Source organism: Nycticebus coucang, chromosome 6 (assembly GCF_027406575.1).
Source record: "Nycticebus coucang isolate mNycCou1 chromosome 6, mNycCou1.pri, whole genome shotgun sequence".
NCBI lineage: Eukaryota > Metazoa > Chordata > Mammalia > Primates > Lorisidae > Nycticebus > Nycticebus coucang.
In genome coordinates this window covers 127,471,644-127,498,505 of record NC_069785.1, presented here as the reverse complement: position 1 = coordinate 127,498,505, position 26,862 = coordinate 127,471,644, and the positions used below count along the sequence as shown (strand labels likewise).

Below are 26,862 nucleotides of genomic sequence, written 5' to 3'. Positions count from 1 at the left end.
AACAAAAGAGGTCCGTGCACACTTTTCCTGATATGCAGTCCAGCCTGCAGGCAGTTTTTTTCCTGTTGCAATCCATTTTCTCCTCTCCCCACTGTCCCACCTGTTTGAAATTTCTGTGGCAGTTCCTTCCACCTGCCAGAAAACGTGCCATTTCTGTAGAGCATAACAGGATGTGGGGCCTAATGCCCGGCAAACTTCTAAAACAAACACATACTGCATCTGGAAGAAGGATTGTGATCCTTGCTCTTCGCGTCTGTGTCTAAAGCAGAGGGCTTTCAGTTGAGTGCTAGAAATGCTATAAAATTATTCACAAAATAATATGTGTGTCTTTCTGGGTCAGAGTTCATAGGTTTTATCTTATTGGGAAGGGAAAAAAGGCAGCGAGGTAAGACTAAGTAGTTACTGAGTAATTACTCAAATACAGTACAACCTCTGTAAGATGACCACCCAAGGGACAGTGACAGATTGGTTGATATACAGAGGTGGTCAACATAAGAAACTAGGCCTACTGTACTGATATGTACATGTGGTGCATGTCCAGTCCAGGAAAATTAGGTGAATTTAAGTGGGTGCTCAATGTAGGGCGGTGGTCAACTGTGGAGGTTCTATTGTACTTAGAAATGAGGCTGCTACACAGAGGCTGGTTGTCTTTTAAGGGGTACGAATAGGATAGAAACCCCTTCCTGACCCTAAGAACTCCCCAGAATACCCATCCTCAATGGGAAAGTACAGTTATTAATTAGTTATGTCTGTCACGAATACAGGAAGCGCCAGAAGAACTACCCCATTCTAGCAGGATTAAACTCCAGCTGTCTAGTTTTAGATTAAGATACGTGTGCCCACCTCATATGGGACACTCAACAAATATTTAAACAGAAGAATAGGCTTAAATCTAATCAGTTTATTGGCGACTCACCTCCATAATCTTGTTTTAAACTCAGTGTATCATGCTCTTTGTTTTTAATATAAGGAGGTAATATTTGTAAAATACTAAGAATGATGCCCAGAATAAAATAAAGGCCACACCTTTGTTAGAAAAAGACAAAACTCCGGTGGGAATGAACATCAGTGTATTGATGGATTTTCATTGCTATATCTAATTCACACTCAAAGGCCAAAGCCAAGCACCATGGTGGGCACAGAGAGGTCACTAACTGATCTGACTAAAGGAACAACCCCTTTCATATACACTGTTTCTTTTTAAATTCTTACTATAAGCCCCTGAACTCTGTGGGATAAGAACTGTTACCCAGGGCAGGACGTGGTGGCTCAAAGCTATAATCCTAGCACACTCTGGGAGGCCCAGGCAGGTGGATTGCCCTAAGCCTGAGCAAATGTGAGACCCCCATCTCTAAAAATAGCCTGATGCCTATAGTCTCAGCTACTTGGGAAGCTGAGGCAAGGGAATCGCTTGTGTCCAAGAGTTTGAGGTTGCTGTGAGTTATGACGCTACGCACTCTATGGAGGGTGACAAAGTAAGACAGAGTCTCACAGAGTGAGACAAAGAAAAAAAAAAAAAGAACTGTTACTCAAATTTCTTTTTCTTTTAATACATGAGGAAAATTAGACCCTAGTTCATCTCCAGGAAACTTGGACCCAAAACATTTTAGATTGTAAAAGGTGAAGGACCTTGGCCAAAATAAGGTTCAGAGTTCTGCCTGGAACCCAAGATTTCTAGAGATAAATCGTTTTCCTTCCCTGTGCCTCTGCCACAGCTTGTAGTTTTCCCCCACATACACCATCACTAGGTGCCTCTTGAACATCATCTGCACACTAAAAATTCTGAAAAGTACAGTAAACGCATTATTTCAGTCAAAAGTTCAGTCTTGCTGGGTGCAGTGGCTCCTGCCTATATTCCTAGCAATCTGGGAGGCCAGGGAGGGTAGATTGCTTGAGCTCAGAAGTTCGAGACCAGCCTGAACAAAAGTGAGACCCCCATCTCTACTAGCTGAGCATTCTGGTGGGAACCTATTGTCTCAACTACTCCAGAGGCTGAGGAAGGAGGATCTCTTGAGCCCAGGAGACTGAGGTTGCTGTGAGCTATGATGATGCTACAACACTCAACCCAGGGTGACAGAGGAAAACTCTGTGCCAAGCAAACAAAGCCCTTCCTCCCTTCCTTCCCTCCTTCCTTCCCTCACTCCCGACACTCAACCCAGGGCGACAGAGTAGGACTCTGTGTCAAGCAAACAAAGTTCATTCTTTCTCTCTCTCTCTTTTTGTTTTTGCAGTTTTTGATGGGGGCTGGGTTTGAACCCACCACCTCTGGCATATGGGGCCCCGGCACCCTACTCCTTTGAACCACAGGCACAGCCCCCACAAAGTTCATTTTTTCTTCTTAGCTAGATGTTTTGCCTAGAATGTCTGGATTCTTGTCAGTAGACCTACAAGGGTGCAAGTTATGCGGAGGAGCAGGAGGGAAGGCTGTATGTTATGCGGGCAGGAGAGAGGGCAAGGTGAAAAGAGATTTCTCTCCATAAATCTTGGGTTTTGATCTGAGCCCTGAAAATTCAACTTGGGCGAGGGCTTCACCTTTTGGAGCCTAAAAGGTAAGAGTCCAAGTTTTCTGGAGATGAATTAGGGTGTGATTTTTTTTCCTATATTAATTTCTGCAGAAATAGAAGTTAACTGGTAGTGAGGCTCACTTTTTTTTTTAGAGACAGAGTTTCATTTTATCACCCTTGGTAGAGTGCTGTGGGGTTACAGCTCATAGCAAGCTCCAACTCCTGGGCTTAGGCGATTCTCTTGCCTCAGCCTCCCGAGTAGCTGGGACTACAGGCGCCCGCCGCAACGCCTGGCTGTTTTTTTGTTGCAGTTTGGCCGGGATCGGGTTTAAACCCGCCACCCTCAGTATATGGGGCCAGCGCCCTACCCACTGAGCCACACGCACCGCCTGAGGCTCACATTTCTTATCCACAGCAATGAAAATCATTCTTGGTTATAAAGATGCAAATGAATTTGTCCAAAGGAGAACATAAGTCTATTTTGGTCCTAGTTCTCATTTGAGCTGGTTATAACAGTTTACTGGTTCTGTCACTAATTACCGAGTGAAGTAAAATCTTTGAGACACAATAAAAAATCTTTCATTTGCTATGTATATGGACTATGAGAATCACAGTCTCATCTTCTTAAAAAATGTTATTCTTTAACACTAAAACTTGTTTGTATTATTATGATCTCTGGCACCATGCCAAGCACAGAATATGTTTTTAATCAATGCCTGCTGAATGGAGGCCTGCAGAGTTGCAAAACAGCAGCAAAAGAGAAAGATCACAAACGTGTATAAAATCAGATAATGCCAAAAGGTGCCCTGGACAGCAAGTACCATTATAGAAAGGGCAATCAGTCTATTTGTCCATTACAAAGTCTTTTACAATTTCTCTTCAAATAAAAATAGTACAAAGAAATTCTATGGATGGGAGCAAAGAAAAGAGATCCTTCTCAGTCAGCCTGTCATATCAGGAAAGGTTTCATGAGGAGTTAACACTGATTTTGGACTTAAAGAAATGAATAGGGTTTCTTTTACATGAAGAGATAGAGAAAAGGGAGTTTCTAAGTAAGAAAATTCCAGGAGCAAAGGCCTGGGGAAGCTCAGGGGAAGCTCAACTCCTGTTAAAGAAAGGGAAACAATGTAGTGTGATTGCACCCAGGTATGTGAAGGGGACTGAATTAAGAAATGAGATTGGGAAGGTTAACGTAGAGGTTATTTTGAGCAACCTAGACTGAGTCAGTTCATCATTCAGAGGTGGTAGTGAGCCACTAAAGGTTTCTGAGCAGGAAGAGAGGTAAGGTGAGTATCCCATTAGCCAGCTTAACTTGGCAGCAGCATGGACGATAGACTGGAGTGGACAGAAATATGCAGCGGGCCGTGCCCATAGCTCAGTGGGTAGGGCACCGGCCACATACACCAAGGCTGGCGGGTTCAAGCCCAGCCCAGGGCAGCTAAAACAACAATGACAACCACAACAAAAAAATAGCTGGGCATTGTGTCGGGTGCCTGTAGTCCCAGCTACTTGGGAGGCTGAGGCAAGAGAATCACTTAAGCCCAAGAGTTTGAGGTTGCTGTGAGCTGTGACGCCACAGCACTCTACCCAGGGTGCCAGCTTGAGACTTTGTCTCAAAAAAAAAAAAAAAGAAGGAAATATACAGCAGCCAGGTATCCGGGAACATGGAAATGGAGCTGAAAAGTAAGTTGGGTATAGAGATACAGGTGTGCAAATTGTCACAATAATGACAATGTGCGAAACGAGGGGTAATATTGAAGGAAAATGCTTTCTAAGTATCTTATCAGTTAGTGTTTAATATTCTCTTACCTATTTCTTCCCTCCCTTGCGCCAAGACCATGAGCTCCTCAGTGTAGGAACTGTCTTATTCCTACCTGTTCTCTCAGTGCTGGGCACAGTACCTGAGTATTTGCTGAAAAAAAAAAAAAAAAGAATATGCGAGAAAAGAGAAAACACTATTCTCAGAGAGAGGGTAAGGGCAGAGGAATGATGATACTGAAGAGTTCTGATATCAGGGAGAGGGAACGGATGGACATTTCATTGGATGGCTCTGAATCTTTCCAGGAAGCATCTGATAAGCACAGAGCATCACGTGATTGAGGACAGGGTTAAGGGCTTAAGTAGAGTGAGACAATTTGGAACAGCTGCAGCTAGAAATGTGCTCAGGCGACTTGTAATATGCTTATATAGTTTTTTCAGTTCCCTTCTACATATCTGGAATGCTCCCTCCAGGACTCTCCTCCCTGCCTCCCTCATCTCATAGCCTACTCATCTTTCAAAGTCTAACTCAAACGCCATCAACGTTTCTGGAACACCCTCCCTGATACTATTAATATTTCAAGAAAATCACTTCTTTTGCTATGTTTACACTTCTTTCCTTGTTAATCTCACTTGATTATAATTTATTTGAAGAAGGAGGGTTTACTCATCTGAGTAACTTCTTCCAGATCCGTTGAAAAGCAGTCATTTCTCAACTGTTTGCTGAGGTTTAAACTGAATGAGTTTAAGAACATGCTTGCTGAGGGGCAGGAAGGATAAAGCTGAAGCCATACAGCCTGAAGTCTTGGTGGATTAGATCAGCATGGATTTTGTGACTCACAGGAGGCAACGGACTAGAGGCTATGATGCAGGCAGATAAAAATTCAGAAAAATCAAGTTGTTTTTTTTTCTGTTGGGGAAATCTGAACTTTGGTCTCCCTAACTGGGAAAACAAAGACATGAAGCTCAAGTGTATGTTATGGAAGGAAGGAATGTATTTTTTTTCCATCTGACTTACTATTCCACACTACAGCCAACAAGGAAGAAAACCCAACGAAGCCTTCAGCATCAGACTGTTCCCTTCTACTGCATTTTTTTTTTTTTTTGCAGTTTTTGGCCGGGGCCAGGTTTGAACTCGCCACTGCAGGCATATGGGGCCAGCGCCCTACTCCTTAAGCCACAGGCGCCGCCCTCCTTCTACAGCATCTTAATTCTTTGGTCCCTTCACTTGGATCCCAGCTTTTCTAAGGATGCCACAGTGATTTCTCAGTTTCACTTTTTCTCCTTCGCTTCCAAATTGTATGGAGGAACAGTTAATAAGCAGTTAAATGAACACAGGTGGGGAAAGAAACAGGGCGGGAAATAACTGTGCCTGTAACGCGATGGCTTCAGAGAACCTAGGTTCGAATCATAGTTCTGCCATCTGTGGAATGGGAATAAGTGCTTGGAAAAATTTTGGTGAAAAATAAACTTAATTAAAAAAAAAGTAACAACAAAAATAAACTTAATGGCATATAAAACTACCTAGCACAAGGAGAGTATTAGACTTGGAATAGAGCCCATGCAGGGGGTAGCAAATGCCAAATACAGAAAAGTGTATTCCGGAGAAAAGTAAAGTCTCCTTCCCATCCTCCTCCTCTGTTCTTTCAGTTCTCAGAGTCACCTGCTGCACCCAGTCTGTGAACCCTTCCAGAAATCTTCTATGCTGAATGTGCATACAGCTGTACACTTGTTGTTCCCTCTTTTCCTTGACTAAGTTGTGTGACCTTCAGCATTTAACTCCAGATGCCTTAGCTAAATAATGGGTGATTCTGAGCATTTAATAATTGGTACTTCATATACAAATATGAGGTGTTATTCTTGGAAGGAGAAGCAAAGCCCAGCAAAAGGACTTTTAATTAGAACAGAGGTCTCATGGACCCTTAGAATGTGCCCCGGGCTTGATCCCTTTGTGCCACTGGGAGTACTCATCTTGACATCAGCAGGAGAGGAAGGCTGAGAGCCACACTGCTTGACCCTGCCTCCGTCTGTCCTACAGGTAATCACTTACTCCAGCCGTCACGTCTACAATAACCTGACCGAGGAACAGAAGGGCCGAGTGGCCTTTGCTTCCAATTTCCTGGCAGGAGATGCCTCCCTGCAGATTGAGCCTCTGAAGCCCAGTGATGAGGGTCGGTACACCTGCAAGGTGAAGAATTCGGGGCGCTATGTGTGGAGCCACGTCATCTTAAAAGTCTTAGGTAAGATAGTGTGCCAAGGGTAAATGCCTACATCTTCACAAGGTCTCTGGGAGAGAGAGCCAAATGAGGCATGGTGGTACAAAACTTCACATTCAATACTTTAAATTATATTCAGAGGCCGCCCAGACAAGTTCCCTGGGAAGAGGTGTATATGTTCTGTATGTCAGCCATAATAATAAAAGAAAATGCAATCATGATTTTCCATGATAGCACTCGGCACCTGTAGCTCAGTGGTTAGGGTGCCGGCCACATGCACCAGGGCTGGTGGATTCGAACCCGGCCCAGGCCTGCTAAAACAACAATGAAACTGCAAGAAAAAAAAGTAGCCAGGTGTTGTGGCTCCCAGCTACTTGGAAGACTGAGGCAAGAGAATCACTTGAGCCCAGGAATTTGAGGTTGCTGTAAGCTGTGGCGCCGTGCACTCTACTGAGGGTGACATAGTAAGACTCTGTCTCAAAGAAAACAAATTAAAATATCCTCTGATATTTGAATAATATGCTCATATTTAACTTAAATCTCTCAGATATGATTCAAATTCACTTGTTCTTTAACAGCAAGGACTACTAAATTCTACTTAATTACTTCCAAATTGATGAACTTCTATTCTCTGCGATAGTATTAGTAAAATAATGCTCAACTTTCCTAAAAGTTCCCCTAAATAACAGTGTGTATTCTTTGAGAAGTGATGAGTTTCTGAGGCAGCCCCTAAAAATTATAACTGCACCACTGGTAGCAGCTGGAATTGGGGGTTGCTGGATGGAGGTGGATGTTTGGGGGATAATGTACAGCATAGCCAGTTGAATCTCCATTCAAAGTTAACCATAAGGAATGGCTGGAGAAACCATTCAACAGAACATGGTTTTCCCATTGAATGTGGTATTTGGTGATCTTTGTTTATTTACATTTTTTATTATTCTTATTGTCAGGGATTTATTGAGAATACAAAAAAACCAGGTTACACTGATTGCATTGGTTAGGTAAAGTCCCTCTTATAATTGTGTCTTGCCCCTCAAAGATGTGTCACACACCAAGACCCCACTCCCCTCCCGGTGTTTGATGATCTTTGAATCATTACTTTTTTTTTGCCAGTGAGACCATCCAAGCCCAAGTGTGAGCTGGAAGGAGAGTTGACAGAAGGAAGTGACCTGACTTTGCAGTGTGAGTCATCCTCTGGCACAAAGCCCATTGTGTATTACTGGCAGCGAGTCCGGGAGAAAGAGGGAGAGGATGAGCATCTGCCTCCCAAATCTAGGATTGGTAAGTCATCTTCCTACCAGCCGACTGAGCCAACAAAATAGTACTCTATCCACAAATTCTAAATCGGCTTTGTCAGCAACTCACTACGTGACCTTGAATACACTGCTGAACCTTGTGAACTTTTTTTAATCCACAAACTAGGGCAGGAAATCTGTCTTTTCTTTCCTCAAATGACATGTAAAAGTGATAAAAAGAGATTAGAAGAAATGTACTATAAAAATCCACTGTATCTATCTCATTTAATGTCCCTTAATTTTTTTTTTTTTGAGACAGAGTCTCACTTTGTTGCCCTTGGTTGAGTGCCATGGTGTCACAGCTCACAGCAACCTCAAACTCTTGGGCTCAAGCTATTCTCTTGCCTTAGTCTCCCAAGTAGTTGGAACCACAGGCACCTGCCATAATGCCCAGCTATTTTTAGAGATGAGGTCTTGCTCTGGCTCAGGCTGGTCTTGAACCTGTGACTCAGGCAATCCACCTGCCTCAGCCTCTCAGAGTGCTAGGATTACAGGCATCAGCCACTGTGCCCAACAGTGTACCTTAAATATTAACAATCGTTTATAACTTTTGAGGATGTGCTACAATTTAAAAGAACATTTACCTTTCTTTCCATGTTCCAAAAGAGATCTTTTCTATTATCTCATCCTCTTCAAATTGTGTTAGAGAATCTTATGTCAGTGATGCAATAAAGTAAACAGTAAATATAGATGCTGTCACTAAGGGATTTACAGTCATTCTTTCTGCTCGTGTAGACTACAATAACCCTGGACGGGTTCTGCTGCAGAATCTCACCATGTCCTCCTCTGGACTGTACCAGTGCACTGCAGGCAATGAGGCCGGGAAGGAAAGCTGCGTGGTTCGAGTCACTGTACAGTGTAAGCATCCAAAGGGCTTTTTTGTTTCTTTTTTTAATTTATGTATTATGGTCCAGTGTAAGACATTTTAATCATGAGTAAGGTCAAGGTTAATGGCTTTATTTCCAGAAGGATACCACTATCGCCAAATAAATTCAGTAGTTGTGCAAGGATTATTCAACAACTCTATCTGACTCTATATTTACAAACATTAAGAATTAACCAGCCCCCTAAAAAAATTTTCCACGTCCAGGAGAGGACTAAACAAATACTACTCTTAAAAAACAAATAAAAATGAACATAACTTGTTATCAGCTACCTACTACAGATGTGATTTCGCCCCTCCCCAGGGTGCTTGTGAACGCACATGTACATTTGTGCACACAGACACATGAGTGTGCGTATAAGTCAGAATCAAGAATTATTAATAGGTTTGTTTCAAGTTCAAGATGAGCAATTGCAGCAAGGAACTAAAAGCATTAGTTTTGTAGCCACATAACTGCCTAGATTTCAGTCACTAACTACATAGTTTCTCAGACATGTTTCCTAATCTACAAAATGGAATATGACTTAATTACCTCAGAGTTTTTGTGAAAATGAATTAAATTAATATATTTATTTACCACTGCCTAGAGAATTGACACATTGTAGGTGCTCAATAACATTAGTTATTATTATTGTTAATATTTTCTCTTAATCAATTTGGTAACTTTGTTTATTTCTTAATTATTTTTTTGGAGACAGAATCTCCCTCTGTTGCCTAGGTAGGGTGCTGTAGCATTGTAGCTCACAGCAACCTCATATTCTTAGGTTTGAGCGATTCTCTTGCCTCAGCCTCCCAAACAGCTGGGATTACAGGTGCCCACCACAATGCCTGGCTAGTCTTTTCTATTTTTAGTAGAGACAGGGTCTTTCTCTTGCTCAGGCTGTTCTCAAACTCCTAGCTCATGTGATTCTCCTGCCTCAGCGTCCCAGAGCACTAGGATTACAGGCATGAGCCACCATGTGTAGCTTCAATTTGGTAACTTTAGACCTTGGAACCAAAGCTTGTTTCCATAAGCCATGCTACCCCTGTTAAAATTTATTTACGTGGGCCTTGGCAACATAGCAAGACCCTATCTCTAAAAACATAAGAAAAATTAGTCAAAAAATAAAAAAATGAAAATGAATCAAGTGTGGTGGTGCGTACCTGAAGTCCCAGCTACTTGGGAGACTGAGGCAGGAAGACTATCTGAGTTCAAAGCTGCAGTGAACTATCATTATGTCACTGTACTCCAGCCTGGGCAAGACAGCAAGACCTTGACTCCAAATACAATATAATTGATATATAATATAATATAATATAATATACAATATAATATAGTTGCAATAAATAGTATGCCAGGCTTATAATCTAAAAATCAAGTCATGAAAAAGAACAGGATAAATCAAGTGAAAAGACAAAAATAAACTATGTATCTAGTGTCCATTTCTCTGTCACAAATTTACCCCAAACCTTACTGGCTTAAAATGACTTTTATTATCTGTTAGTTTCTATGGCTCAGAAATTCAGGGATGGCTTAGCTGGGACATCTGGTTCAATGTTTCTCCTCAGAAGAGATTTTGAGCAAAAGTTCACTAATGTAGTCACCACACAGCTAGACTGGTGCTGGAGATCTGCCTCTGAGACGGCTCGTGCACATGGCTATTGGCCTCAGTTACTCACTACATGGGCCTCTACACAAGGCTTTAAACAAAGTGAGTGATGTAGGAGAGAAAGGATCAAAGAAAAAGTGATCTGAGATCTAAGGAAGAGAGCTGCAATGCTTCTCTATGATGATATCTCAGATGTGACACACCATCACTTCTGCTGTATTTCACTAGCCGGGCATGGGGGCTCAAACCCGTAATCCTAGCATTCTGGGAGGCTGAGGCAGGAAGATTGCTTGAGCTCAGAAGCTTAAGACCAGCCTGAGCAAGAGCAAGACCCCATGTCTTGTAAAAATAGAAAAATTAGCTGGGTATTGCAGTGGGCACCTGTAGTTCCAGCTACTCAGAAGCCTGAGGCAAGAAGGATGGCTTGAGCCCAAGAGTTTGAGATTGCTGTGAGCTATGACACCAATGAGACTCTAGCCCAGAACAACAGAAACAGATTAAACAAACAAAAAAAAAGAAGTCAGCAACTATGTCCAGACCATACTCAAATGGAAAATAAAGCTGTACCTCTTGAAAGGAGAAATAGCAAATAATTATGTATACATATTTTTAAAATCTAATAACTAAAGTATAAATACATAACAAAGAACTCTTTTACCTGGGTGCAGTAGCTCATGCCTTTAATCCTAGCACTTTGGGAGGCAGTGACAGAAGGATTGCTTGAAGTCAGGTTCGAAACCAGCCAGAGCAAAAGTGAGACCCTATTAATACAAAATATAGAAAAATGAGCCAGGCATGTGGCACATGTGTGTAGTCTCAGCTACCTAGAAGGCTGAAGCAGGAGGTTCACTTGAACACAGGAGTCTGACGTTGCAGTGAGCTATGATGGCACTACGGCACTCTAGCCCAGGTATATGAGAGAGACACTGTCAGAAAAAAAACAAAAACAGAAAAGGAATAAGGCTTGGCGCCTGTGGCTCAAGCAGCTAAGGTGCCAGCCACATATACCTGAGCTGGTCGGTTCGAATCCAGCTCAGGCCCGCCAAACAACAATGACGGCTGCAACCAAAAAATAGCCAGGTGTCGTGGCGGGCACCTGTGGTCCCAGCTACTTGGGAGGTGGAGGCAAGAGACTTGCTTGAGCCCAGGAGTTGGAAGTTGCTGTGAGCTGTGATACCACAGCACTCTACCCAGGGCAACAGCTTGAGGCTCTGTCTCAAAAAAAAAAAAAAAAACAGAGGGCGGTGTCTGTGGCTCAGTGAGTAGGGCGCCAGCCCCATATACCAAGGGTGGTGGGTTCAAACCCAGCCCCGGCCAAACTGCAACCAAAAATAGCCAGGCATTGTGGCGGGCGCCTGTAGTCCCAGTTGCTCGGGAGGCTGAGGCAAGAGAACCGCGTAAGCCTAAAAGCTAGAAGTTGCTGTGAGTCCTGTGACGTCATAGCACTCTACCGAGGGCGGTAAAGTGAAACTCTGTCTCTACAAAAAAAAAAAAAAAAGAAAGAAAGAAAGAAAAAGAATAAGCAGCAAGCCGGATGCAGTGGCTCACGCCTATAATCCTAGCACTCTGGGAGGCTGAGGCCAGTGGATTGCTTGAGCTCAGGAGTTCAAGACCAGCTTGAGCCAGAGCTAGACCCCGTCTCCCAAAATAGCAGAGTGTTATGGCAGGCCTCTGTAGTCCCAGCTACTTAGGAGGCTGAAACAAGAGGATCACTTGAAGCTAAGAGTTTGAGGTTGCTGTGAGCTATGACACCATAGCACTACCAAGGGTGATGAAGTAAAATTCTGTCTCAAAAAATAAAGTACTGGAGAAACATAATGTTAAAAAAAAAAAAAAATAGGGTGGCGCCTGTGGCTTAGTGGGTAGGGCGCGGCCCCATATACCAAGAGGGGTGGGTTCAAAGCCGGCCCCGGCCAAACTGCATCAAAAAATAGCTGGACACCTGTAGTCCCAGCTACTTGGGCGGCTGAGACAACAGAATCACCTAAGCCCAGGAGTTGGAGATTACTGTGAGCTGTGATGCCACAGCAATGTACTGAGGACAATAAAGTGAGACTCTGTCTCTACAAAAAAAAAAAAGAATAAACAGCAAATTCTTCTGACTATACTTCCAAAACATAGGTAATATCCATCTACTGTTTCTACGTACATTACTTCTACCATACACTAGTGGTATACCATTGTAATCCCAGCCACTTGGAAGGCTAAAGTACGAGCATTGCTTGAGCTCAGGAGTTTGTGGCTACAGGGAGCTATTACATCACTGAACCAGCTTAGACAAGAGAGTGTGACTCCATCCCTAAATTAAAAAAAAAAAAAAATTACTGTTCTTCTGCCTGGAGTGCTCTATTCCTAGATCATCACAAGATAGTCAATTATATCATTTATGTTTCAACTCAAAGGTCATCTCCTCAAAGTCCTGATCACCCAAACATAAGTGGTATCTCTCTGTTCCCTCTCTAAAATATCATTCACTTTGCCTTCATAAAATTTATCCATCATCCAAAATTATCTTTATTTATTATCTGTTTTCCTTTTCTGGAACATAAATTCAACAAAAGGAGAAACCTGTCCTGGGTACACTAGCTCCTAGAACTGTGCCTGGCTCCTGCTAGGCACTTAATAAGTATTTGATGTATGAATGAAAGATTATGTGAGTTACTAATGTGCAAATAACATTTACCTTTATTTTTGAACCTCTAGGATCCACTGGCAAATCCCAGGGTCTAATGTTATAATTTAACATTATAAGTTAAATTACTATTTTTTAAACTTAACTTTTATTGTATTTAAAATTAATTTTTTTTTCCAGAGATAGTTTTGTTCCTTTGCCCAGGCTAGAAGCAGTGGTGCATAGCTTACTGTAGCCTCGAACTCCTGGGCTCAAATGATCCTCCTGACTCAACCTCCCAAACAGCTGGAATTATAGGTACATTCCACCACAATCAGCTAATTTATAAGTTGTTGGGTTGTTTTTTTTTTTTTTTTTTTTTTTGAGATGGTCTCACTTTGTTGCCCAGGCTGGTCCAAACTCTTGGCCTCAAGTAATCCTCCTACTTTGACTTCCCAAAGTGCTGGAATTATGGGAGTGAACCACCATGCCCAAACTAAAAAAAAAAAAAAATTTTTTTATATTACTTATTTTACTTGTGGGAGAAGGAAGAAGGTAGAGAAAGCAGAGAAGTTAGCAAAGCTGGAGGACTGCCCAAAACATCCTGATAAGGATGACAAATCTTTGAATACGGTACATTATCTCTCCCAGCCCCTTTTATTATCTGAACCAATCTATTTTTTCTTCTTCTTTTTAATTTTATGATTATTATTTTAAATTTAATTTTTTCTTTTTTTTTTTTTGAGCCTCACTATGTCCGCTTGGTAGAGTGCCATGGCATCATAGCTCACAGCAACCTCCAACTCGTGGGCTTAAGTGAGTCTCTTGCCTCAGCCTCCCTAGTAGCTGTGACTACAGGTGCCTGCCACAACTCCTGGCTATTTTTTTTGTTGCAGTTGTCATTGTTATTTAGCTGGCCTGGGCCAGGTTCGAACCGCCAGACTCAGTGTATGTGGCCAACGCCCTCCTCACTGAGCCATGGGCGCCACCCTAATTTAAAAATTTTAGGGTAGTTGATTCGGCAGGTGAGTTGTTACATACTCCTTAGCAGAGTCCAACTTCCATGGCCACCATTCTGCTCTCAGAACCAATCTAGACTTATTCATTAAAATTTGGACCAAATGCTGGGGAAGCCTGTGATTCAATAATTACAACTGTAAAAATATCCAGAGGGACGGCCACACAGTGAGAGAATAATGCAGAGAGAGACAGAAAGACCTGAAAATACTTATCTTCTCCAGGGCTTCTGATTTTGGGGTATATATTTCCTAACTTAAGTCTGTTTTTTTACTTGTGTTTTTGCTTCTGAGAAAACAGATGTACAAAGCATCGGCATGGTTGCAGGAGCTGTGACGGGCATAGTGGCTGGAGCTCTGCTGATTTTCCTCCTGGTATGGCTACTAATCCAAAGGAAAGACAAAGAGAGATACGAGGAAGAAGAGAGACCTAATGAAATTCGGTAAACCTTCCCAAATCCCCACTTGCACTGAGCTTCTTTCTTAGGGCCAGTTCTAGTGGCCAGTCAACATAAACGTCTCCTGTTTCCTCTCAACCATCAATCTGTTAAAAGGACTATTCTGGTAGGTAGGAAGTTCCAGCCTAGGCACAGAGATTTGTATGGTTTACCTGGTCTTTATGGTGAAACTATCCTCAACCAAGATCGAAAAGTTCAACTTGACATTACTTCTGGTTCACATCCATTCTTAAAAGGACATACAATAAGAATGGGGTATGGACCATGAAAGGGTTTGTGTAGACAAACCCTGAATCAGGAAGAGTGACATTTCAAAGGTGAGATCCCATCCTTTCCGGGAACAGGGCTGACCTCTGGGCTAACAAAACACACGTTTGCCAGACAAAGCGTTAAGCGTGGTGAGTTGGTGCCTATTTCCCTAGACGGCTGCCTTCCAGGAGTATTATTTGAGGTTTACATCTTGAGAATTTCTTGGGAAACCTCACAAGGAAGCAATGAGAGTGAGAGCTGACACAGTCCTGCAGTGTTAAGGTCTGTCTTTGCTGTTTTTTCCCTTCAGGGAGGATGCGGAAGCCCCCAAAGCCCGCCTGGTGAAACCCAGCTCCTCGTCTTCGGGCTCCCGCAGCTCGCGCTCCGGTTCCTCCTCCACGCGCTCCACGGAGAACAGCGCCTCCCGCAGCCAGCGGACGCTGTCCACCGAAGCTGCAGCCCAGCCAGGACCCGCCGCCCCGGGCCACAGCCTCGCGGGGCCGGAGGCCAGAGCTGCCGAGCCAAAGAAAGTCCACCACGCCGCCCTGACCAAAGCAGAGCCCACGCCCAGCACCATCCCCAGCCAGAGCAGAGCCTTCCAAACGGTGTGAACCGGAGTGGCCTCGACTCCCACGCTTTCACGGGACTCTTCTAGTCATGGGAGCTCAGTGACCAGCCACACCCCCCCCTCAAACCAGACGAAAGGTTATTTAAATAGCAGCGAGCATTGCAAGGAACCTCTTCAGAAGAGCACTTTCCTTATCTGACCCCAAACAAGCAAAAGGATGTCAGCTGATCATCTACAAAAAGGCCTCTTCTTGCACCGTTAGTCCAGAGTAGAGGAAAACAGGGTCCAAATCTATTTGTTGACCAGGACCTGTGGTGAAAAAGCTGGGGAAAGGTGAGATGTTCACATCTAAAACTTCTCGCCTGGCATGTTTGGTATCAATGCTTTGATTCACCAGTCAAGGAGAAATTGGATCTTGTTTGTAAATGTTCTGTGCATTTCTGCAAACCTGTTGGATTATTGTGATTATTGACATAATTGAGCAGCATCCACAGCCTCTATTACACCTCCTGCACCATGTACTGCGCGAACCACTTCTAAGAAACTCCAAAAAAAGGAAATGTGTTTTCTATTCTGAAACGTGTCTTCTATTCTGAACGTGTCTTCTGTCTTCATTTCTTAAGGTTTGAATATTAATTTCAAGAGTCGTTGAAATTCTGGGAGATGGAGAAGAGGGAATGACTTTTTCCTATTCTACTACCAGTATTCCTACTTACATCAAACCCTACATAAAAACTAAAACAGGAAACAAAATGTGTGCAAAAGACTGAAAAACTTTTCGTTATAGTGATTTCAGATTGCTGACAAACAGAAACAGACACTGGGGCAACTGTGGATTTTCCCCCAAATCAGATGAGTCGAAGGACTTTGCTGCTGGGTATCTCTGGAGGAAGAAAATATTCACAAGTCATGTAACGATGTTTTTAGGATTTTTCAAGAGAAAACATCTAGAAATGCTGAGAAATCACTCCGTACACCCTTGTAGTCTCCTCTTTCTGAGAGCATGTGAAGCCGAATTTCAAGACCGGCTGGACCAAAAAGGGAGATTAGATCAGTTTTCTCTTAAGATGTCAAGGAAGGCTAAAAGGAAATTTAGTATTGCACCAAACATTGAGCTTCCTCCATTTCTTCCATTTCAGGATATGAACCTAAGACTTTTGATGATTCTACACCTTAAATTATCAAAAAGATCAGGGATTGCCAGTATTTCCATAATCACTTCCTCCTGAAAGGTCAAAAATGAGAACAATTCAGTACTTTCCCAGCCTCAGCCTCCAAGAAACTCTAGCTCTGGGAAAAGCACAATAAACAGAGAGGAGATGGTGAGAATGACAAGTGGGTGGCAGGAAAGGGCTTGGCTAGTTAGTGCCTGCTAACATTTCAGCTGTCAGCATCTTGGAAAGAATTAGCAAAAATAATTTACCGGGATGAGTAAGTATTGGAAGAGTTGATATACATAAGGAAGGCATCCAAGAAAGGAAAACAGCAATGTTCAGTACAATGATTTGCCTTTTTAACAGTTTTGACTACTCTGATACCTACCTACAGCACAAATGTTGAACCTAGAATCACCCTTTGGGGATTCTAGCACAAATGTCAACTGATCCCGATCGGAAAAGCAGAATACTTCTTATCATTTAAAAGAGCCACAGACCAGAAGAAAGAAAAAGTAATGCTGAATATTTGTGTCTCAAATGAGAATTAGACGCTTACAGGGAAAATGTTCATCTAGGCTATGGCCCCATTACTCTGGTTTTTAATTCCAACATTTAATTCTCACAGTAGTATCCTTACACAGTTGCACAGCGCAAAAATATTTCCTTCTAAAGTTCCTAGGAGTTTATCCTTGGGCTAAAGTTTTAACCTGAGTTTTGTCTTCCTCTAAAAAAAGGTGGGAAGTAAGAGGCATTGAGGAAATTACATAAAGAACGTCTGCTATCAGTCTCACTTCAGAGGACTGGACTATTTGGAATGCTTTTTATATTAACACAATTTCATTGTAAGATATAAAACCCCTTACCCTCACTACATTTTTATTCTTGTGGTAGTGTGGTATCCAGGCAACATATCACTTCTGCTATGTAATTCTGAGAATTCTAATTCCTAGAGTACCTGAGCCAAACACACACACAATGGAAGCTGCAGCTGTGTCATCACTAGCAATTTGTTCTTATCATTTACTGCCTTAGATCCTAAGGTTTCCTGACTATGCCTTTGAAAGAAAGCAGTCCTCTTTGCATGAAAAAGGTCTAGATTATTTAAACACATTAATTAACAGAAGACTAAAATATTAATTGAGTATCCAAATTATTTTGGAAATCTATTCACAATGGAAATCTGCAACAGATACACAAAACAGATTACACAAGGAGCAGAGAAATTCTAAGGATTTGAAGATTCTGAAAAGATAAGGTATTGAAGTCTTAGCAATGATAATACACTTCTCTTTGAGTCAGGGTCAGATATGAGACAGGTTCTGGGCTTAAGTTAGAGCCATACCTGGTTCCAAACCATAATCCATTAACTTCGCAAGTCAAATAAGTTTGATTCCTAACTATAAAACAAAGAAGAGAAAATAACTAAATGGTAGAAGAAAACATGTTTGTAGGAAGAAGATGCAGAGGGAATGATGTGGATATTTAGAGAATAACCATTTCAATAAAATATATGAACCAAACTTAAATTTGTAAAATATTGGAAGTTGATGTGTTTGTTGTCACACTGTATAAAAAGAATTTCAGAATAACACGTTACAAAAAGATATATGTAATTTTGCTTTGTTCTGGTGTTAAGCTGTTTATATTTCAACTTTAACTTCTAAGTTGCCCTGAAATTGGACTATTTGTTTTTCCAGTATGCATAGTACTTCACTGATGTAATTTAGAAACACAAGTGTACAAAATACATTTTATGACTCTGCAGGGGTGTGTACCTGAGGACCTAGAGCAGACTTCTAGAGGGCTGGGAAGAGAGGGAGCCTGGGTCAGAGATGAAGGGCAAGAGAGAAAGATACCAAATTGAGGGCCCTTGCTTGGGCTGTGCACATGTATACTGAGAACAATGACAACTGAGACCCTTAAAACGACGTGAGCCCCCAGGCAGGACCTGCAGCTATCAGGGGTCTGTGCCACCTGTCTCTGATTGCTGGGGGGCTGGGGGGAGGGTTCATGGTCATGAAGGCCAGAGTAGGAGTGATCAGGGCTGAAAGAGGCAGCAGCCAGTTCTGCAAGGTGGCCGGGAGAGTCCAGGGCAGTGGGGATCTGGCTGAGAGTCCTCAATAGGAGAGGAGAGCAAAGGGCAGAGCTCTGAGTTGTAGGGCACAAGGGTGCCCAGAGAATGAACCAGGAGGCCCATTATGAGGGAAGGGCCAAGTGCTTCTTCAAGTAAGGAGGCCCACCAGTAGCACCCCCCACCACCACAGCTCAGGAGGCTGAGCTGGATGGAGTGTGGCACCACCTGTGGGGGCAGTGGCTGGGGGTGGCAGAGGAGCATGGGGTGAGGAAAAAAGACTAGAGGCCAGGGTGCCTGGCTGCTGACCTCCAACATGGGGACAGAAGCTGAGCATAGCCTTCGACCAAATTCAAAGCTTCAAGATGGCTGGACAGGATCACCGATCCAGAGATACCCACCAAAGAGCACCCATGGGCAGGGCTGAGGGGATAGGTAAGGGGACGACACAGAGAGCCCCCATCATTGGCCAGAGTGCTGGGGCAGCCAGAGCCACGTGGGCTTCCTTGGAGATCTGGAATGCGCACTGGACCTTCTGCTCTGCTTTCTTGAATGCCCCTGTGTCCATCCCAAAGGACAGCTGCTCTTCAAAGCCTGGATATACCCAGCAGGTGTGTTCCCTCACCAGGCTGACACCACACAGCTCCCTCCAGTGCTCTTGGTATCTCCTTGCTTTTCCCAGAATGTTTCTTTACAGCCAAGTTCCTGAAATGTTTGAGGTTTAGGCCACAGCAGCCGAATGCTCTCCAAAGAGGTCTTAGGGCTCCCCAGGCAGCACTGCAGATGCAGGCCAGGCCCCAGGTGCCTCAGGATGACTAAGGCCTGTTCTGGACCACAGAGTCCCTCTGCTGGGAGCCCCAGCCCCTGCGTATTTTTATAGGAAGGTGCAGGGTCGCTGTGCCATCTTGGACTTGGTGGGAGGCGTTTAGGAGCCTATCATGCCTCCATCTATCATGGAGGTGAGGAGCTGGCTGTGTTGACTGGATTATCCCGAAACTGGGACGGTTTAAACATCACAAAAACCAAATATTTATTATAGATGCATCTGTATCAGCAATTAAGAAATAAAAAATAACAGTGATAGTGTAGGAGAGGCTGAAATTCATATAACACATACTGGAAATTAATTTACCAGTTCCTTGGGCGGCGCCTATGGCTCAGTGAGTAGGGCGCCAGTCCCATATACTGAGGGTGGTGTGTTCAAACCCAACCTGGGCCAAAATGCAACAACAAAAAAATAAAAATGTTTAAAAAAAAAAATTTACCAGTTCCTGCTGACAGAAAAACTCTGACTAAATGATCTATTGATTTCAGTCATAAATATACCAAATAGTAAAACTCGACAAGCTGACCACCCAACATTCAGAGGTGGTAGACACAGGAATTAGGTCTACTGTAGTGACATGTACATGCTGTGCTTTAGGTCCAGTCCATGAAAACTAGGTGAACTGAAACAGACGGGCAATACAGGGAGGGGGACCACTATGGAGGCTGTACTGGACTTTTTTCTCTCATAAGGCAACATGCTAAGTAGTACGGGGGTTACCAAGGAATGACAGAGCAGCTACCTTTAAGGACTTTATTAAAATTACGATACTAAAATTAAGCAAATTATTTTGTGCCAAGGTAAAGTACCAACAGAGAAGCACACAATAGGCCGGGTGTGATGCTCATGCCTGTAATCCTAGCACTCTGGGAGGCCCAGGCATGTGGATTCTTTGTTTTTTTTTTTTTTTTTTTGTAGAGACAGAGTCTCACTGTACCGCCCTCGGGTAGAGCGCCATGGCGTCACACAGCTCACAGCAACCTCTAACTCTTGGGCTTACGCGATTCTCTTGCCTCAGCTTCCCGAGCAGCTGGGACTACAGGCGCCTGCTACAACGCCCAGCTATTTTGTTGTTATTGTTGCAGTTTGGCCGGGGCTGGGCTTGAACCCGCCACCTTTGGCATATGGGGCCAGCGCCCTACTCACTGAGCCACAGGCGCCAGCCGGCATGTGGATTCTTTGAACTCAGGAGTTCATAACTAGCCTGAGCAAGAGTGAGACCCCCATCTCTACTAAAAAAATAGGAAAGGAGTCAGGTCTAGTGGTAGGTGCCTAACCACAAGAGGCTGAGGTAAGAGGATTGCTTGAGCCCAGGAGCTTGAGGTTGCTGTAGTTTATGACACTAAGACTACTAGATTATGACTACTTAATGTATGCTGTAGATTAAGGCACTCTAGAATGGGGCAACAGAGTGAGACTCTGTCTCAAAAACTAAATAAATACAGGGCAGTGACTATAGCTCAGTGGGTAGGGCACTGGCCACATACATGGAGGCTGGCAGGTTCCAACCCGGCCCAGGCCAGCTAAAACAATGACAACTACAACAACAACAAAAATAGCTGGGCAGTGTGGCAGGTACCTGTAGTCTCAGCTACTTGGGAAGCTGAGGCAAGAAAATCGCTTAAGCCCAAGAGTTGGAGGTTGCTGTGAGCTATGACATCACAGCGCTCTACCCAGGGCGACAGCTTGAGACTCTATCTCAAAAAAAAAAAATAAATAATACAGAAGCACACAATAATGGGTTCATTGTCGTGTGCTAAGCACATTAAATACATTATATATTGTCTCAATCTCATACTCACACCAACCCTGAGATATCTGTATTCTCATTTTACAGATGAGAAAACTAAGACTCATAGAGGTTAGTCTGTGGCAGTCAAAATACAAACCCATGTTAGCATATACTATCAGGATGCTAGGTCCTGATTAATCACCATTCTCCTGCCTAAAATCCTCAAACCCTCACTCTAAACTATGGGTTGTCCCTTTTGCTTTCTTCCTTGCCCTAAATCTTTTTACCATACCTGAGACACAGTTCGCTCACACAATCAAAATCATTTAGCTTTTCCTTGTTCTACAAAATAGGATAAAATTTCCAACTTGTCGGGTTTGTTTTTATATGGTAATGATGGGCTTAGATAATGTAATGCATGTTTATTTGTTTTTTGCAGTGTTTGACTGGGCCAGGTTTGAACCCGCCACCTCCGGCATATGGGGCCAGCACCCTACTCCTTTGAGCCACATGCACCGCCCTGTTTTTTCATAAAATATTAAGCACAAAGTATCTTGAGCACGTAAAGTTTAAGAAAATTTTTTTTTTTTTTTTTTTGTAGAGACAGAGTCTCACTTTATGGCCCTCAGTAGAGTGCCATGGCATCACACAGCTCACAGCAACCTCCAACTCCTGGGCTTAAGCGATTCTCTTGCCTCAGCCTCCCGAGTAGCTGGGACTACAGGCACCCACCACAACGCCCGGCTATTTTTGGGTTGCAGTTCAGCCGGGGCTGGGTTTGAACCCGCCACCCTCAGCATATGGGGCCGGCGCCTTACCGACTGGGCCACAGGCGCCGCCCAGTTTAACAAATTTTAATTTGTCAGATCTTCTAAGAAGAGGTCAAAAATAAACTGTATTGAAAAACAACAAAACGATAGGTATAACTGATTCTCCAAAGATAAGGTCTTATCAATTGATGAACAATGTTCACAGAGTTCAAACATCGCAAAGACCCCATACCAAGAAGTAATTATGTTTACAATTATTTGGGCCTCACCTTCTTTCTTCCTTTTGCTTTTGTATCTTGTTTTTGTTATCACTCCTGAATGAAAAAGTTGTAAAAAAAGGAAAATTCAATGAGCTTTGCTATTTATAACTAGCTCTGATGAAGATTTACTTATTTTTTTGTCACTGTTGCTTTGGGTAGAGTGGCATGGCATCATCATGGCTCACAGCAGCCTCAAATGTTGTGGCTCAAGAGATCCTCTTGCCTTAGCCTCCAGAGTAGCTGGGACTATAGGCACCCATCCATGACACCAGGCTAGTATTTTCTATTTTCAGTAGAAACAGTCTTGCTCTTGCTCAGGCTGGGTTTGAACTCCTGAATGCCACTCCTGACATCCAACCATCTAAGCCTCCCAGAGTGCTAGGATTATAGGCATATATTGCCCAACTCTCTCTGATAAAGATTTAAATCAACAATTAAAAATTAAAAAGGGGGGGGCGGCGCCTGTGGCTCAGTTGGTAAGGCGCCGGCCCCATATACCCAGGGTGGCAGGTTCAAACCCGGCCCCGCCGAACTGCAACAAAAAAATAGCTGGGCATTGTGGCGGGCACCTGTAGTCCCAGCTATTCGGGAGGCTGAGGCAAGAGAATCGCTTAAGCCCAGGAGATAGAGGTTGCTGTGAGCTGTGTGATCCCATGGAGCTCTACCGAGGGCCATAAAGTGAAATTCTGTCTCTACAAAAACAAAAAAAAAAAAAATTAAAAAGAGGGGCTCAGTGCCTGTGGCTCAAGCAGCTAAGGTGCCAGCCACATACATCTGAGCTGACGGGTTCGAATCCAGCATAGGCCTGCCAAATGACAATGATGGCTGCAACCAAAAAAAAAATAGCCAGGCATTGTGGCAGGCGCTTGTAGTCCCAGCTACTTGGGAAGCAGAGGCAGGAGAATCGCTTGAGCCCAGGAGTTGGAGGTTGCTGTGAGCTGTGATGCCACAGCACTCTACCCAGGGCAACAGCTTGAGGTTCTGTCTCAAAAAAAAAAAAAAAAATTAAAAAGAGCACAACTTACACATCACCTCCTCTCCACACTGCAGGGGCTAAACAAGACAAACTTTTAAAAGGAGCTTAAGGGCGGCGACTGTGGCTCAGTGAGTAGGGCGCCGGCCCCATCTCTACAAAAAAAAAAAAAAAAAAAAAAGGAGCTTAAAAGGGGCAGCACCTGTGGCTCAAAGGAGTAGGCACTGGCCCTATAGGCCAGAGGTGGCGGGTTCAAACCCAGTCCCAGCCAAAAACTGTAAAATAAATAAATAAAAGGAGCTTAAAAGTGAAAAGAAATCTAGCCTAAGAATTAAAAAGATAAGCTGTGGAATAAACCAGATCTGAATTAGTTAAAATTAAGTTCAGCTAGGGATCGTAAACAAATTATTCAATCTTTTTGAGCTTCAATTTATTTATCTGAAAATGAAGGCAATAAGATCTGCCTTACAGTTGTAAGGGTCACATAAGAGAATATATGTTAAGGGTTCAGCAAATTGCCATGTACGAAAGCTTTTAATGAAATGGCAATGATAAGAGCTCTACTACCAATGTAACACTGTACTGGGCAAGATATGGAGAAAAAGACTGGGACTGTTTTCATGTATGCTGCTCTCCAATAGCAATAATTTATACATGGCACGTAGAAAATCAAAATATTAATGGCAGCTTAAGTCATTCTGGTTTCAAATTTCAGTGATGCAATGCAGTAGATACACTCAAGTCTTTGAGCAATAAGGGCATACATATATTGCATATTTTAGTCAGGACATTGGCTCCAAGGATTGTTTTTTTTGGTTTTTGGCCGGGGTTAGGTTTGAACCCGCCACCTCCGGCATATGGGACCGGCGCCCTACTCCTTGAGCCACAGGCGCCGCCCCCAAGGATTGTTTTTAATATCTGAGATTCTGAAGTAAGGAACTGTAAGTCCACCATTCTTAATATTGAGTAATTATTAAGAATGCATATTTAGTAATTATCACCCCACACAATCCTAATGCAAATTATCCAATTAAATACTAAACCTTAGGCCAGGCACGGTGGCTCATACCTGTAATCCTAGCACTTTGGGAGGCTGAGAGGGGTGGATCCCTTGAGTTCATGAGCTCCAGACCAGCCTGAGCAAGAGCGAGACCCCATCTCTACAAAAAATAGAAAAACTAGTTGGGTGGTGTGGTGGGCACATGTAGTCCCAACTACTCAGGAGGCTGAGGCAGGAGGATCACTTGAGCTCAAGAGTTTGAGGTTGCTGTGAGTTGTGACACTGCGGCACTCTACAGAGGGTGACAAAGTGAGACTCTCTGTCTCAAAAAATAAAATCTAAACATTAAACTTTTTCAAAAGAAAAAATGCTAACGGCTATCTACCCTAGGTTGATTAACTTGGCACTTACATACAGCTTAACGAATTGTGGTGACTCAACTATTTAGAAGTTTCTTCAATTAATAGTACTCCCATTTTTACTTCAATGATTTCTAATAATGATACAGTGAAACAATGTATCTATAAAACTAGTTCTTTTTTACATTGGTATGGCATTCTAGGTTCTTCTTTCCCTTCTCCCAGAATACTGGTGAAGTTGCTGACTTTATTAAATAACTTGCTCCTTAAGAATTTAATCACATTCTAAAAAAAAAAAAAAAAAGAATTTAATCACATTCTATCGGCACCTACACCCACAACATAAATGGAGCAACACCAGCCTGTTTCTCCTATCTTCCTTAACCAACCAACTCTGAATGGTAAGCAGCTATATTTTATGGGTCTTTTTTTTTTTTTGCAGTTTTTGGCAAAAAACTGGGTTTGAACCCACCATCTCCGGCATATGGGGCCGGTGCCCTATTCTGTTGAGCCACAGGCACCGCCCTATTTTATGGGTCTTAAATGTCTTCAAGAGTTTAGAACCCATATTTACAGAGTTAAGTCTCCCAGAGATTAAAGGGTCTGAAAGGACAAGTAAAGTATTAGATATTTTACATTACTTCATTTCATCCTCACATCCCTGGAGGCACTGCTTTACAGAAAAGGAAACTGAAATTATGTCTGTCACAACTAGCAAATGGCTTAAATTCTAATCCAGATTTGACTCCAAATCAAGTCCTTGCTCTTTCCACTTTCCTGCTGCTTACAGACAAATAAAACAAGCATGGATGCTTAATAAGGAATTTCAAAGGCAGGATACAGCCTGATAGGGTCGTCTGAGGCCACAATCTAGGCCTCATTTTAATGTGATTTTTACCCTTACACCAACATAGGTGTTTTAGAGAGCAGAAAGCAGTTTGTTTTTAAACATTTTGTTTATTTATTTTTGAGACAGAAACTCAAGCTATCCCCCTGGGTAGAGTGCTATGGCATCACATCTCACAGCAACCTCCAAATCCTGGGCTTAAGCGATTCTCTTGCCTCAGCCTCCCAAGTAGATGGGACTACATGTGTCCGCCACAATGCAGAGCTATTTTTTGGTTGCAGTTGTCGTCGTCTGGCAGGCCCGGGCTGGATTCGAACCTGCCAGCTCTGGTATATGTGGCTGGTGCCTTAGCCACTTGAGCTACAGGCGCTGAACTGAAATTCTTTCTTTTATTTTTTTTTTGTGGAGACAAGAGTCTCACTCTGGGCAGCGCCTGTGGCTCAAAGGGGAAGGGCGCCGGCCCCACACGCTGGAGGTGGTGGGTTCAAACCCAGCCCCGGCCAAAATAAAACTGCAAAAAAAAAAGTCTCACTCTATTGCCCTTGGTAGCGTTCCATGGCATCACACAGCTCACAGCAACCTCCAACTCCTGGGCTTAGGGGATTCTCTTGCCTCAGCCTCCTGAATAGATGGTACTACAAGTGCCTGCCACAACGCCCAGCTATTTTGTTGTTGTTGCAGTTTGGCCGGGGCTGGGCTTGAACCTGCCACCCTCAGTATATGGGGCTGGTGCCTACCCACTGAGCCACAAGCACCGCCTAGTTTTTTTTTGAGAGTCTCCTATCACCTGGGTAGAGTGCCATGGTGTCAAGAGCTCATAGCAACCTCAAACTCTTGGGCTTGAACAAGCCTCTTGCCTCAATCTACAGGTGCCCAGCACTACACCCTGTTAGTAGAGATGGGGTATCACTTGCTCAGGCTGGTTTCTGAACTCCTAAGCTGAAGCAAACCACACATCTGGGCCTCCCAGTGTGCTAGGATTATAGGTGTGAGCCACCACGCTTGGCCTTGAAAGAAAATGTTTTTAAGAGGACAGAACTGTAGCCCAACTGAATTTGAATTCTAGGTTCCACAATTTGGCTTTGTGGCTTGGCTTAATCATTTAACCTTTCAGTGCTTTAGTTTCCTCATCTACAAAATGAGAATGGTTAGATAATAGTTACATAGATATGTAATAGTTGCTACCTCTTAGATATGTTATGAGAATTAAACAAGGTTAACTATTTAAAGCTAAGACCTGTGCTTCACATGTGAGAGGCATACAAAAATATTATCCTATTCCCCACTCTGAAGCCCTAGGCTCCAGACTCCTCCACTGCAGTCCCTCAAATTTTGGTTTTATCTTGAATGTGTTGTTTGAAATGTTGTGTAAGGTAAGAGGTGGAGAAAGGATGTTCATCATGTTCTGTGTCTATGAACTCTAAAGCACTCATTTAATAAGAACACAGTCTAAGGCCTAGGACACATTTTGATAGTGACCAGAAACAGAAGTTATTTGTTCGGCTTTCTTTTCTGCCGAATGGGATAACCCTAAACCAGAAGATGGTTTAAATTATTAAATTTTCCTTGTTAAATTTTCCACTGGTTCACTGATTAAAATGTACTTACTTCAGAGGTTAATTACAAAAATGCAAAATGCAGTGTGTAGCTCAGAAAATGTACTTGTTAAACTTCAAGATCCAGAGTACGAAAAGAAAAATTGCAGATTATCAAAGGCAAC

At 43.1% G+C, this 26,862-nt stretch overlaps 1 protein-coding gene across 1 annotated transcript in view; it reads left to right on the top strand.

Annotated features, from left to right (window-relative positions):
* The window catches only part of CLMP (CXADR like membrane protein), a 102,594-nt gene extending 86,861 nt beyond the window's left edge, over positions 1 to 15,733 (top strand). The window contains exons 3-7 of the mRNA XM_053594711.1: positions 6,301 to 6,502; positions 7,592 to 7,759; positions 8,509 to 8,631; positions 14,174 to 14,315; positions 14,890 to 15,733. Coding sequence (XP_053450686.1) covers positions 6,301 to 6,502; positions 7,592 to 7,759; positions 8,509 to 8,631; positions 14,174 to 14,315; positions 14,890 to 15,190 — 936 coding nt within the window. The 3' untranslated portion in view covers positions 15,191 to 15,733. The remainder of the gene's footprint in view (positions 1 to 6,300; positions 6,503 to 7,591; positions 7,760 to 8,508; positions 8,632 to 14,173; positions 14,316 to 14,889) is intronic.
* The last annotated feature ends 11,129 nt before the right edge of the window (positions 15,734 to 26,862 follow it).